The sequence below is a fragment of the Sporobolomyces koalae genome (genome assembly GCF_050403365.1).
Source record: "Sporobolomyces koalae JCM15063 DNA, S_koalae_JCM15063T_v1_ctg5, whole genome shotgun sequence".
NCBI classification, from domain to species: domain Eukaryota; kingdom Fungi; phylum Basidiomycota; class Microbotryomycetes; order Sporidiobolales; family Sporidiobolaceae; genus Sporobolomyces; species Sporobolomyces koalae.
This window is the reverse complement of record NW_027481766.1, coordinates 532,296-543,704: the sequence shown is the minus strand read 5'-3', so window position 1 is coordinate 543,704 and position 11,409 is coordinate 532,296. Positions and strand designations below refer to the sequence as shown.

General features: G+C 53.0%; 4 protein-coding genes across 4 annotated transcripts; 2 read left to right on the top strand and 2 right to left on the bottom strand.

Annotated features, from left to right (window-relative positions):
- Positions 1-386: 386 nt before the first annotated feature.
- Positions 387-2,805, top strand: JCM15063_006029 (uncharacterized protein; the record flags this gene model as incomplete). The annotated part of the gene is made up of 7 exons (XM_076676785.1): positions 387-555; positions 737-1,225; positions 1,302-1,380; positions 1,449-1,581; positions 1,644-2,075; positions 2,149-2,554; positions 2,621-2,805. 7 exons carry the CDS (start codon positions 387-389, stop codon positions 2,803-2,805), a joined length of 1,893 nt encoding a protein of 630 aa, XP_076536244.1.
- A 292-nt stretch (positions 2,806-3,097) lies between these two features.
- On the bottom strand, positions 3,098-5,140 carry JCM15063_006028 (uncharacterized protein; the record flags this gene model as incomplete). The annotated part of the gene is made up of 9 exons (XM_076676784.1): positions 3,098-3,145; positions 3,234-3,494; positions 3,570-3,768; positions 3,834-4,129; positions 4,205-4,459; positions 4,539-4,778; positions 4,852-4,911; positions 4,981-5,010; positions 5,084-5,140. 9 exons carry the CDS (start codon positions 5,138-5,140, stop codon positions 3,098-3,100), a joined length of 1,446 nt encoding a protein of 481 aa, XP_076536243.1.
- A 1,671-nt stretch (positions 5,141-6,811) lies between these two features.
- RNQ1 (prion domain-containing protein RNQ1) lies at positions 6,812-7,911 on the top strand (the record flags this gene model as incomplete). The annotated part of the gene is made up of 6 exons (XM_076676783.1): positions 6,812-6,841; positions 6,906-7,125; positions 7,188-7,277; positions 7,353-7,595; positions 7,652-7,737; positions 7,807-7,911. The coding sequence occupies 6 exons, from the start codon at positions 6,812-6,814 to the stop codon at positions 7,909-7,911; spliced, it is 774 nt and encodes a 257-aa protein (XP_076536242.1).
- Positions 7,912-9,059: 1,148 nt separating this feature from the next.
- On the bottom strand, positions 9,060-9,435 carry JCM15063_006026 (uncharacterized protein; the record flags this gene model as incomplete). The annotated part of the gene is made up of 2 exons (XM_076676782.1): positions 9,060-9,251; positions 9,388-9,435. 2 exons carry the CDS (start codon positions 9,433-9,435, stop codon positions 9,060-9,062), a joined length of 240 nt encoding a protein of 79 aa, XP_076536241.1.
- Between the last annotated feature and the right edge of the window lie 1,974 nt (positions 9,436-11,409).

Here is an 11,409-nt window from a genome sequence, read left to right as displayed (position 1 = left end):
TCGCGTGTTGACGTTGACGTTTCCTGGCGTGCCGTCGCGCGTTTCGACTTTGCGATTTTCACGAAATCAGATTCGTCCTTCTATCCTATATCCGCTACTGCACTGCACGTACAGTACTATAAGCTCTTTCTAAGAAAGCTCTCTCGCTTCCAAGATACGCACACGCCTGTTTTTTTTTTTTTAATTCTGGCTCGAGCTTGCCCTCGGGATTCACAACAAGCGGAACCACTTTGTATGTCTTTGCAAAACGGTGAACAGGATGTGGCCGCTTGGACGAGAGGTGAAATTGCAAGACACGCGAAGAAAAAGGCCGGATGACGTCCCCACTAGAGTGCCCGATTTCTTCCAGGACCCCATTCTGTCGCTCGCGTACCACATTGCTCAAGATGCCGCATCGACCTATCCCAATCGCCAAAACGCTCTCCGACATCTACACGGACGACGCACTCCTGCGGGAAGGCGCGAGATGGAACGAGCTGTTTGAGCGGTTCCAAGCCGACTTTCACACACCTGTACAAAAGGTCTCGCGAGCTCCAGGCCGAGTTAACATCATTGGTCAGTTGTCGAGCTCACTCTCCCAAGTGATTACGTCCGTCGAGTCCGCGCAAACGCAGTACGGACCCCCGCCCAAAGGAAAATTCTCCCGACGTGCTCTGTAGCGCAGCGGAGTGGGGGTCACTCTGCCTACCTTGATCGATCTCGCGTCTGACTTGATTCCCGCATACAATTTACACAGGCGAGCACATCGACTACTGTGGATTCTCAGTCCTACCCGCTGCAGTCGACAAAGATGTCTTGATAGCCTTCTCGACCGCGTCAAATTCGAACGACGACTCGTCCCTCCCGAGTCCATCCGCTCCGAACAAGACCGTCTTGGTCCTGCACAACCTCGAGTCCAAATACACTCCGACCTCGATCGAAGTCGACCTGCACGGGGACGGTCACGATTTGGACATCAACAAGGAACACCACTGGTCAAACTACTTCATCGCTGGGTGCAAAGGCATCCTCTCGTACCTCGCCAAGAACGAGGCCAAATGGGGTTCTGCGATTCCGGAACGTGTCCTCGTCATGGTGCACGGCACCGTGCCCGAGGGATCTGGACTCAGCTCGTCGTCTGCCATGACGACTGCGAGTGCCATGACGATCCTCGAGATTGTTGGCAGGCGAGACGGCATGGACTTTGTCTGCAGGCGCGACGTTACGAATGTCGCTATCGAAGGCGGTGAGTGGCTTTTCGAGAAATGCCCTTTACTCCTGCAAGGTTCCTGATCGTTTTCCCCTGTTCTGGGCTGGTACAGAGCGACTCGTTGGTGTCAACTCCGGAGGAATGGATCAATCCGCGAGCGTGTTCAGCATGTCGCAACACCTCTTGCACATGTAAGTTATCTCTCACCACAGCACGAGCCGCGAATTCGTAACCTGATGAGAGACCTTATTTGCATCAGCGAGTTTATGCCTCAACTCGAAGCGAGGGCGATTCCGTTGCCCAAGACTGAGCCCGGATTCTCGTTCGTCATCGCCAACACTCTGGTCCGGAGCAACAAGAAACTCACGGCCAAGTTCCAGTACAATCTTCGAGTATGCTGGATCTTTCCTCCACGGGTCAAAGAGTTGCAGGTTTCCTAACCACGTTCTTGCAGGTCGTCGAATGCCGATTGGGTGCTCTCCTGCTCGCCAAGCACCTCAACTTGCCTTTCAAAGTCAAAACCCGTCCGTTCCCGACGTACAAGACGATCCTCGATTCGTACTTCAAGACTCCACCTCCCGCCCCTGGACCCGTCGCAAAGGGTACTCGTCCTCCGACTCACCTGCCCCCTACGCTCCCGACTCGTCCCGCACTGCCTTCCTCGAGGTTGCCACCGAACCAAGCGACGAAAAGTCACGAATTGAGGATCTTCATGGGGTTGGTACTCCAAGCGCTCGGAGGTCCCGGAATGGAACAGGGTATGACGTGGGAGGAAGTCGCCGAAAAGCTCGAAGTCGATCCACTCGAGTTGCAACTGCAAGTTGAGGACCGAGAAGTCGAGCCCGTGAACGGCAGGTTCAAGATCTTAACCCGTGCTCGTCACGTTGTGAGTCTCGAAGCCGTTCCAACTTTCTCTTTCGATCCGTGCGTAACTGATCATGAGATGATGTTTTAAACAGTTCTCGGAAGCACTTCGGGTGTACGAGTTCAAGAAATTGCTCGAAGACACCGCTGCCACCGCTTCCCGAGTCGCTACCCCTCAAGGAGACGAAGATTCACCAGTTCTCGAAACGACGGCAGGACCTCGTTCGTCTCACGCAGAATCGGACCCTTCAAACAAAGCCGACGACAAGGAATCGAAACAAGATTTGCGTACGATTCCTGCCGACGTGTTTACGACTTCGGGGATCGCCGTTCCGGAAGGTGATACGAAACGACAATCTCAACTGATTGTCGAGAGGATGGGAGGGTTGATGGATGAGAGTATGAGCAGTTGTCAGTTGGACTACGAGTGCAGTTGTCCAGAACTGAACGAGTTGACGAGGTTGGCCAAAAAGAGTGGAGCTCATGGTTCAAGGGTCACAGGTACGCAGTCTCTTTTTTCCATCGAATCTCCTTGGATGGTCAGACACTCAAGATGTTGAATTACAGGTGCTGGATGGGGAGGAGCTACCGTTTCTCTCGTGCTCGAACCCGACGTACCCAAGTTCCTCGAAGCCCTCAAAACTCAGTACTACCAGAAACACTTCCCCGAAATCACCGACAAGGAGTTCCAAGATGCGTGTTTCGCGACGAAACCTGAAATGGGTGCTTGCATGTTTGAGGGCGAAATTTAATAAAAACGAAACTCTCTCAAAGATCGGCGCCGGGTTGGACGATTTATCGGGATTTGGGGTCATACAAGAAGAAGGAAAAAACGTATATAAAGGCTTGAACGACAACTTGTGTCTTTCTTGATCGAATTGTAGAAAAATGACAATAGACAACCCATCCCACATCATGCTTGGTTCGAGTCTCTCCTCGCTGACATGCGTACGCATAATAATTTGTGAGCACGCGAGATGTTGCGTTGTTAACTGCTTGGGTTTCAGATTGCAAAGAAAGAAAACGGAGAATCCGGTTCTGCTCTTATGCTTTGGCTTTTTGCGCTTTCAAAGCGGCATTAACAGCATGTTCCTGTTGAACCATCGTACGAAGAAAAACGTTAGTATTCTAACTCGCTTTCCTGTACTTGCGGAAGGGAAAAAAACGAAAATGTCCTTACTTTAGCAATCAAGTGACAACTCTTTTCGATCAACCCCATGAGTTTGCCCACATCTGAACTCCAGTCGTTCAACACCTCGTCCCCTTTCTTCGGTCGTACGAAATCGACGACTCCCGCAGGTCGATCAATCTTGGCATACACCGTTTTCGAAGTGACGAGTCGAGACAGGAACTGTTCAGTTTCTGGGATCGCAAGGTTCAAGAACGAAGACAGGCGTGACAGAGTGATGCGAGTGTAGTATGTCGCTACTACCCGAATGTTCTGTACGAGAGACCAACTCCAAAGTCAGTGCACCACGCGAAGAAAGCGCAAGAGAGAGTGAGCGGCAAAACGCACATGTTCGACAATTCGGTCGTGCAAAACTTTCCATCGTTCGTCTCCCTTGCTGTGCTGGTCGTCCTCCTCAATGTCGCCATCCACCCCAGCAGTGCCTTTTGGTCCAAACACTCTCGTCTTTCTCAACGCGTCCCCGTAGAGTTCCTCAATGTTGGGCCATCGTCGCAGTTCGGGATCAATGAAGCACTTGACGAGGTCGCTGTGGAGTAGCTTGTCAGTAAACAAGACAGGAGGAGGCAAAGGGCGAGAGTGTTCACGACTCACTAGCACTCTTTCATTTCCTTCAACCGTTCGTCCTTGTAGACGCGGTTCAACAAGTCCGATTGTTCATTGTCGTACGGTGCGAGGATGACAAAGAAGACAATGTTGCGCAAGATGGCGTTTGCCGTTTCGTTTGGTGTGACTGTTGGCGCTGCCGACGAGGAGGAGGCGGGAGCAACGTTCGAGTCGTTGATGGAAGGCGAGTCGTACACGGCTCGGTAGTATTTGCACACCTCGAGGTAGGCATCTTTTTGGAGTCCGTGCAGGATCATGAGCGAGTAGTAGCGCAATTTGAGATCCTGTTTCGGGAAAAGGGGTGTTAGCTTTGTTTTGGGGCGCGACGAAGAGCTCGTCACATTTTTTGCCCAGCTCACCTCGTTCTCCTTGTCGGTCAGCCACCTCAGGTTGATCCTCTTGGCGACGATCGCGAGCTTCTCCCAGTCCTCTTGTAGCTTGAGCAGCCTCATCTGCTCGAGGATAAAGTCTACCTTCTCGCGCCTCTCCATCGAACCAAACGTCTCGACTTGCAGATCTTGCATCAGTTCAGACGCTTCCTGCACCGATCCGGACTGTTCTCGGATTTGGGACAGCTGTCGGGTGATTCGTGCTCGTTGGACTTCCAAGTAAATCTGTCATTCACTGTTTGCGTTAGCGCTCGTTCGCGATACACAGAGCCCGTCCGAATGTGTCGAGTCTTGTGTAGCTGACCTTGCCCTCGGTAATGTCCCTCAGCGTCTTGATCAAGGTCTCCTTGTCGTCCCCCTCCAGTTGATCGAGGAACTCCATCGCTTTCTCAACCATCTTGACGGTTGCCTGTCGCAGTTGACCATGCTTCTTGCTCAAGCTGACGAGGTGCTCGTTCAGTTTCGACAGGTCGCGAGACGGGCCTTCGAACAGGATCGAGATGACGGCGATCAACACTCGCGAAGTCGAGGACAAGTCTGATGCCTGTCTCCGCGCAATACGTAGTCAGCACTGCACGTGTACGGAGTACCTGATGACGATCCTGGTAGATACGTACATTGCGGGCTTGCTTCTCGAGGACGAGCAGTTTGTCGAGCGCTTCCTGAGTCTTGCCAGCCTGTTTCACCGTACGCTCCCGCCAAGATCAGGTCACAAGCCTACATTTGCGCAAGAGCATGTTACATACCGAAGCGAGAGACTCGGCGGCAGGGAAGATCTGGACGACATATGGTTTCGTCAGCGTTTCCCTTCATTGTCTCGATCAGCAGTGGAAGGAAACTTGGACATACCTCGTCGCACTGGGGCGTGAGATCTTCTTCTTGTTTGCGCAGGGGTTCGCTCGACATCGTGAGGTGCGGTTAGAGTGGAGGAATCGACTTGTACTTCGCGACAGCGTCACGCTTGCCGTGTCTGCTCTGCCAAAGCTCTCCGACTCGTTCACTGTCGACCCACGAGAGTATGATCCCGGAACTAGCCATGTACACCGGCAAAAAAAATCATGGGAAAATTGACTAGGAAACCGGATTTTATCGGATCCGAGCCCAATCTGAGCCGTTCGAATACGCGCGACGCCCCGCATATTGTACACCAGGCTCGGAGACTCTACAACCACGTCAGACTGGAATAGACCTACATCGCGACAATGGCTAAGGGAAGAGATCACGGATACAATACGCTTGGCCAAGAGGAATTTCTGTTATGCTTGAGCGCTTTCGGCCTTCCCCCTCTATGTTACGGTCGGATGATTATGATAGCCGCCAACTTTGCTGAATCTGTGCGGCCTTGTGATTTCCTTCAGTGCTCAGAACAGGCTAGGTTCCCCGTCGCATATGTAGTCAAGATCAAGTCATGAGCTCAATATGGCTCGAGCGGCAACGTGGCGGTTCGGGACACAGAAGTGGAAACGAGGGCCAGTCACCGATGTTCGAAATACATTGCGAGACTGTCAGAACCGCCCAGCGCTGCGACATTGATGCGTGAGCTCGCCACAACTTTGATTTGTTCTCTCCTCAAGATCATTAGATTCGGGACTTCTGTTTCACTATGTCTTGTCATCTTTTCGCGGCGCGGGGTCGTATTTTTGATCCTCGGCTACCCGACCTCACGTTTCGTCAAACTTGAAGTGAAAGACGCTTCGAAAAACTTGAAGTGAAGACGCTTCACGCCATCGACCAGATGGCGATCAAAGCTTTAGGGTGCATCTGTGCTTGAACGCCAGATTCCTCGAGACACCCTCAATTTTGACTAGCTCATCCACGTCCTAAGATACAGTATGGCCGGGAAGATGGATTTCGCTTGCAGCGGCATGCAACGTCTCGAGAACCGTTATAGCATCCGAAGCTTTTTCAGCAAGCTTGACAGCTGGTCTTGGATGCAGGCTGCAAGCTCACTATCCCCTCCTGTGAGCGACATATTCTCAGCTTGATTCGAGTAAGCGTGACTGCACATGGCACAAGCGCATACCCAATGTAAGCCTATCCTACATAGCGTGCTTACTTGATCCGTGCTTCTAGTTTCTGTTGTGTCAAGCACAGGGCTTTGGAAGATTGTGAGCCTATCGCGATCGCGTTGAGCGTGTCAAGAAAGCAGACGAAGGAACCCCATCGCCATTGCACAAGCGCGTGAAGCTTCTGCGGGTCGAGATACTTGGTGTGTCCCGGACTTGGGATAGATTTCAAAGCTTTGGAAACTCCGTTTGGCGTCGAACGAAGAAGAACTTACGAGAGTAGCAAATGACCCCGTCCGAAAGAGCATAGGATAGTCGCAATGAGAGCGCAAGTCGCCAGCTTAATCGCCTAGCATTTGAAATTGATCACTCTTGCATTGGGGTTACACGATAGTGTAGACTAGAGTAAAAGAGGTACAGCTTGGAGAGAGCTTTGACAGGGCTGACACGTCTTTGCTTCTCCGCACTGCGCAGCAAATTGAGAGTTAGCGCCGGCTCATCGTCATCAACGTGTTTCATCCTCACACTCTCCACTCGACGCTCAACTTATAACAACCTCACAGCACACAATATGGACGGATTCATGAACTTGGCCAAACAGGTACGTTAAAGGCTGACCCTCGTGGCGCGACCTGGTTCCGTCTCTGAACCTCGACCGCGAGCAGGGTTACGCCGCCTACCAATCCTCGCAGAACGAGGGTCAGCAGCAGCAGCACCACCAAGGACAACAGCAACAACAGTCATACGGTGGCGGAGGTAACCCGTACGAATCGGGCAACGATCAATACTCCAACTCCAACGCGTACAGCCACGAAGGATCCGGAGGAGGACAGTTCGGCATCCAGGGCAGTGACAGGCTCAACTCGGAGAACTACCGTCCTCAAGGTACGCTACGCACGCGACTCGTAATCATTCCGATAGAGCTTGACCTAATCTACCTTTCTCAGCGAGTGCCTCGAACATGTTCGATCAGAACGCCGCTGTGCAACATGCTGCATCGCAACAGGGTGGCGACTCGAACCTCTTCTCGACTGCCAGTGAGTTGTCTATATTAATTAAAGCGTCATTCCCCGGCGATAGACCGGCTCACCGCTCGTTTTGGACCCACACAGTGTCGTTCCTCAACTCGTCTTCCTCCTCTTCGCACACGAACCCGCAAGATCTCGATGGAGACGGTATCATTGACGCGCACGAGCAAGCCTACTCGCAAGGCAACGCTGGCAACTTGTCGGCTGACAAGATGGGCGCTGCTGCCGCGATGAACGCGTTCAAGCAGTATACTTCCGGTGGAGCTGGTCAGCAGCAGCAGCAATCGCAGGGTGGAGGAGACTTCAAGAGTCAATTGATCGGTCGTGGTGAGTTCATGTCCTCCCTAGTGTATCACTGGAGACTGACAGCTTTGGGCTTTAAGCCATGAGCGAGGCGGCCAAGCTCTTTGACCAGAACGGTGGAGCCGCTTCGGGAGATAAGCAGACTGCTGTCAACTCTGCTGCTGCTGTGAGCTGCTACCTGGATTATGCTCTCGAGCGAATGCTTTTTGCTGATAATTTCCCCTTTGTCTCGCAGACCGTCATGAAGCTCCTCCTGAAGAGCCAGATGAGCGGCACCGTCGGAGGTGGCAACTCGGGTGGTCTCGGCGGTCTCATGTCGATGGCTTCCAAGTTCATGTAATTGCAAACGTGTGTAATCGGAAATTTCGGCAATTGAAGAGTGCCAGAGTTGTCCAATAATTGGCCGAGGTGAGGTTCGACCAGATGTGGTAGTCGAGTGAGCACGCGCGAGGGTCTCTGCGTTGCCGGCGCACTCTTCGAGGCTGTCTGACGGTGTTCGGAGTTATCGAGCTAGCGAGAGGCGCGAGACGTCCGTGTTGTCGCTAATCCGCGGCCGGGCAGAAATTAGAAACCCTCAACTCATATTCCTCGATAAGCCTCGACAATTGTTGCGCGCTCGATCCTGCTGGCAAGGAGACTGATGAGCGCTTTACGGTAGACAAACGCGCGACAAGACGAAGACGAAGCTAACAGATAAATTCTGCGACATGAAAAAAGCACGCGCCTGCTTGAACAGAGGCAGACCGGATTTCACGAATTGACTCTCGTCTTTCTTCTCATCACTTTGCCGTCCACAATATGGTGCCAAGTCCTGCTTCTCGTCCTGCCCGCGCTGCGGTTGAACACGAACTTGACAGAATTGCTTGGATCGTGCAGCCTCTCGTCCGCTCTTGCTCCGTCGCCAGCGCAGCACGCTCCCGTTGGCGAGAGGTGCGTGTCGTTCCACCTTGGGATCGCCGATCTCTTGTCTTCCCGTGCCTTGGCTAGGTAGGACAAGGCGCAAGAACCGCGTGGACGTGGACTCCCGCTTCTTACGGCTGGGCTGACCGCGTCGCTCTGCAGCGAAGACAAGCTCGCAACGAAGCAAGCGCACTGCCGCAGTTGCCGCAGGTACACGCCCCAAGTCCTACGCTGAAGCATTGTTGCAGGCGGAGAAGGAGGTCGCGGACGAGCACAAAGCGATTTATATAGCGACTCGGCAAGTTGGTCTCTCACGGGTTGCTGACCCGATATCATATGGATGCCCAGACATCGAATATACCATCCAAGCTCACCAAGAAGGCGTGCCCGAACGACGACGAAGAGTTTGTCGCCAAAAAGTCGAAAAAAGAAACCGAAGCCCGAGCGCAAGAGCTCACAACCCCAACGGGCAAACAGCGCTTACAGCTCTTTGCCGATCTTCCTGATGACAGGGGATTCGACACTACTTGGGGGTTCCACCTTCGCGCATCGCGAGCCCAAAGATGCCGTCGCGAGCCCAAAGATGCGTCAAGAACCCCAAGAAGTGTCGAATCCCCTGTCATCAGGAAGATCGGCAAAGAGCTGTAAGCGCTGTTTGCCCGTTGGGGTTGTGAGCTCTTGCGCTCGGGCTTCGGTTTCTTTGTTCGACTTTTTGGCGACAAACTCTTCGTCGTCGTTCGGGCACGCCTTCTTGGTGCGCTTGGATGGTATATTCGATGTCTGGGCATCCATATGATTCGAGTCAGCAAACCAGGGAAATTCGACAAGCCAAGCGACTGAAGAGATTGCCTTGGGCTCGTCCGCGACCTCCTTTTCCCGCCTGCGACAATGCTTCAGCAAAGGACTACAGGCGTACACCTGCGACAACTGCGGCAGTGCGCTTGCTGCGTTGAGAGGTGGCCATCGCTGCAGAGCGCGACGCCGTCAGCCACAGCAGCCTGCGAAAGCCCTGGAGTAATTGCCTTGCTTTTCGGCTCGAGAGGGCGAGTGTGTGCGTTCTTCAGAGTCTCGTTGATCGAACGAGAAGCTGTAGACGCTGATGTGGTGAGGGAAGAAAGGAGAAGAAGGTTGAAACTTCGCCCGGTCAAAAGCAACTTGCGCGCGCGAAACTCGGCATCGGCAGTATCGGTTTCTACTGGAACCCTCGTAATTGTAAAAATAGTTGAAAGTATTCTCAAGAAGATCAATCGAGCGAAATTTTTCCACCTGAGCCGAGAGAAGAGACAAAGCCTGCAAGCTGCAAGAATCGTTGCGGTCTCAATTTTTCGCCCATGTTGGCGGCCAATCATATGGACGTTGACCACCTACTAGTGTACGTATGTACGTCTGGATTGGACTGGAACGAGACTCGGAACCCACGAGAGTTTGCCGCTAATCCTCTCCGCGGGGAGGAATTGAAAACCCTCATATTCCTCGACAAGTCCTCGATAAGCCTTGACAGTGGCTGCGCGCTCGATCCTGCTGGCGAGGAGACTCGATGAGCTTTATACAGTAGACAAGCGGTGAACCAGATAATTTCTGCGACATGAAAAAAAAGCACACGCCTGCTGGAAAACAAAGAGGCAGATCGGATTTCGCGAATCGCCTCTTGTCTTTCTTCTCAGTACGTGCCGCCCGACATTGTGGTCGCAAGTCCTGCTTCTCGTCCTATCCGCACTGCTGATGAAGGCGAGCCTGACAGACTTGCTTGGCTTGTGCAGCCTCTCCTCTACGCTCGTGCTCCGTCGCCAGCGCGGCACGCTCACGTTGTCGGGAGGTGCGTGTCGTTCCACTTTGGGACCGCCGTCCTCTTGTTTGATTGAACTCGCTCGATCAGTCGGTATGAATAGGCACTACACCTCTTCCCGCTCGAGCGGTCACTACGGCTCTCGGTCTCCTTCCAAGAGGTGGTATTCGGCAGCGTCATCGGTCGAGCTACCTTTGCTCATCCCTGGCCTCCACTGCTTTGGGGTTGTCGACTTCAAGACGGACGAGGATGACTTGCTCGAGAGCGGTATGGTGGCTGCGATCGAGCTCTCTGAAGCTCGTCTCGAGCAGTTCGACCAAGCGGCCGGCGCTTTGGATCGATTATTTACGCTTCCATTCGTCAACCCAAGTCCGACTACCGAAGAGCGTCTTGCGCATATCGCGAATTTGGGGTGCGACTTTTTCGAAGCGATTTTCGATGTTCAGTGGGGATCGACAGTTCCACTGAACAACCTTTTTCTCCGCGATAAAGGAGTCAGCTTGTTCGCCTCCTCGCCGAAAAAGTTTAGGCTAAAGGTTTCCAAGCCCTTGATCGATACAAGAGGGGGTCTTCATCTCGATTCGATGTGCTTCTCCACAACTGGTGAGGACTTGCTTCGATACAGTTCCTCGCAATCAGGACCCGTAGGATGTCATACCCCGAGCTGCTTTCCCACAAAGGGAAGCCTGACGACGAGAATAAAGCGTACCAAAGCATCTCGACAGACCCAGATATCTTCGATGGCATAGGTGAAGACCCATTCTTGTATCGATCGAGAAGCTGGAAGTCTTTAATCGTGACCTTTTTGGGCGAGAAGGCGAACAAGTTGACTCCTTCATCGCTGAGAAAAAGGTTGTTCAGCGGGCCTGTCGATCCCCACTGAATATCGAAAATCGCTTTGAAAAAGTCGCCCCCCAAATTCGCGATATGCGCAAGACGCTCTTCGGTAGTCGCATGTCGCACTTGGGTTGACGAATGGAAGCATGCATAATCAAACCAAAGCGCCGGCCGCTTCGGTCGAACTGCTCGAGACGAGCTTCAGAGAGCTCGATTGCCGCCACCGTACCGCTCTCGAGCCAGCCGTTCGATCTCCACTTGGCGTCGAAAATCGCTTTGAAGACATCTCCCCCCAAATTCTCGTCCTACCCGCGC